Source organism: Triticum aestivum, unplaced genomic scaffold (assembly GCF_018294505.1).
Source record: "Triticum aestivum cultivar Chinese Spring unplaced genomic scaffold, IWGSC CS RefSeq v2.1 scaffold63535, whole genome shotgun sequence".
NCBI lineage: Eukaryota > Viridiplantae > Streptophyta > Magnoliopsida > Poales > Poaceae > Triticum > Triticum aestivum.
The window spans coordinates 95-1,687 of record NW_025260551.1 but is presented as its reverse complement, the minus strand read 5'-3'; the positions used below and the strand labels follow the sequence as shown (position 1 = coordinate 1,687).

Sequence of the window (1,593 nt, the reverse complement as noted above, 5' to 3'; positions counted from 1 at the left end):
TGTGCTGTGCGTGCAGTGGAAGATGCTCGGCGTGCTCGCCATCGAGGCAGCGTTCATGGCTGCCGTGGTGGCCGGTGTGCTCGTCGGCGCCCACACCCATGAGAAGCGCTCCATGATCGTAGGCATCCTCTGCGTCATCTTCGGCTCCATCATGTACGCCTCCCCGCTCACCATCATGGTACGTACACCACCCCAACTTATGGATCGTCGACCCGTGATCTTTGATAACCTCTTTAACTTGTTAGTTCAGGTGGCTAATTATTCTGCGTTGTGCACGTATGGTGTGGTAATGATGCGTTGTCTAGAAAAATACCTGCCTATAATTTATTTTTAAAGTTCTAATGGATGCTTTTGACAGACCTTAATTTGTTAAGTAGTATACCTTGTTTGTTGTTGATTCTGCTTGAAAATCTATGCCATCTAAAAGATGCACCCACCTTTCATGTTTTAACGTTGGTGCCAAAACCCTGTTAAAAAAGTCCGAATTGAGTTGTTCACCTCTCACGCACCCAAGTTCTTCTACACTATGCTACATCATATATTTTTAATCAAAAAAGCCTACGGTTTATTTCTACCTCAAGGTAAACTTCCTTTACGGGTGAATTACTAGCTCAGGCTAATTGTTAATTACAGACGCTTTTACCAACTTACGAGTGTACTAAATACTAATATAACTCAAAAATTTAAGATGAAAGTAGTAACATTGTACTGCTTATTTGCAGGGTAAAGTGATCAGGACCAAGAGTGTGGAGTACATGCCATTCTTCCTGTCGCTGGTGAACTTCCTCAATGGCTTGTGCTGGACGGGCTATGCGCTCATCAAGTTTGACATCTACATCACGGTATGTACATACACATACATATTGAAAATAAGAACTCGCAAACCCAGCCAGACATACAATCAAGAACTCCTCAGCGCGGATTGATCTAACTGTTATGTCCCCTTTAAATTCTGTGCAGATCCCCAATGCCCTCGGTACAATGTTCGGCCTCATCCAGCTGATCCTGTACTTTTACTACTACAAGTCGACCCCCAAGAAGGGCAAGAACGTTGAACTTCCCACTGTCCTCACCAAAAACACCGTTACCAGCGGCAACGTCTCCGTCACCGTTGAGAAATAAACTTGGCTTCGTCTTTAGCCCTGAAGATTTTGAGTAGTTAATACCGGATGATACTTCAACAAGTTGATGTTAATTAGTACTACTTTTTGTTAGCTATCAGAGTCTTAGATTGCCTTTAATTTCGTGAACCATTGTCGTCTGTCCGAGACTACTAGTGCAAATTACAAGTGTATATAAATACCAATGCAGCTGAGTTATCCCAGAGATATATATTATGACACCATGTATGCTTGCCTGTTTTCAATCTGCTCTTACGTGATGATACGATTGATTTGTTAATTACAGCGTGTGATGGCTTTGTTAAATTAAATTATTCAATATCCATGATGTGTTTGTATTATGTTTCGGGCAAGGTCCTCTTTTGTTCTGCACAAAAACACCCAAAGGGCATCTTATTGGTGATGCAACTTGAACCTGGTGTGAGCGAAAAGGAGCTAATTTTTTTTAAATAATACATTTTTTTATTAAATT

General features: G+C 41.4%; 1 protein-coding gene across 1 annotated transcript; it reads left to right on the top strand.

Moving 5' to 3' along the window:
* Window positions 1-4: 4 nt before the first annotated feature.
* Window positions 5-1,366, top strand: LOC123177772 (bidirectional sugar transporter SWEET6a-like; the record flags this gene model as incomplete). Its single annotated transcript, XM_044591309.1, has 3 exons — window positions 5-178; window positions 723-842; window positions 961-1,366. Coding segments are annotated over 3 exons (456 nt in total), but the record flags the coding sequence as incomplete, so codon positions are not given.
* Window positions 1,367-1,593: the final 227 nt, after the last annotated feature.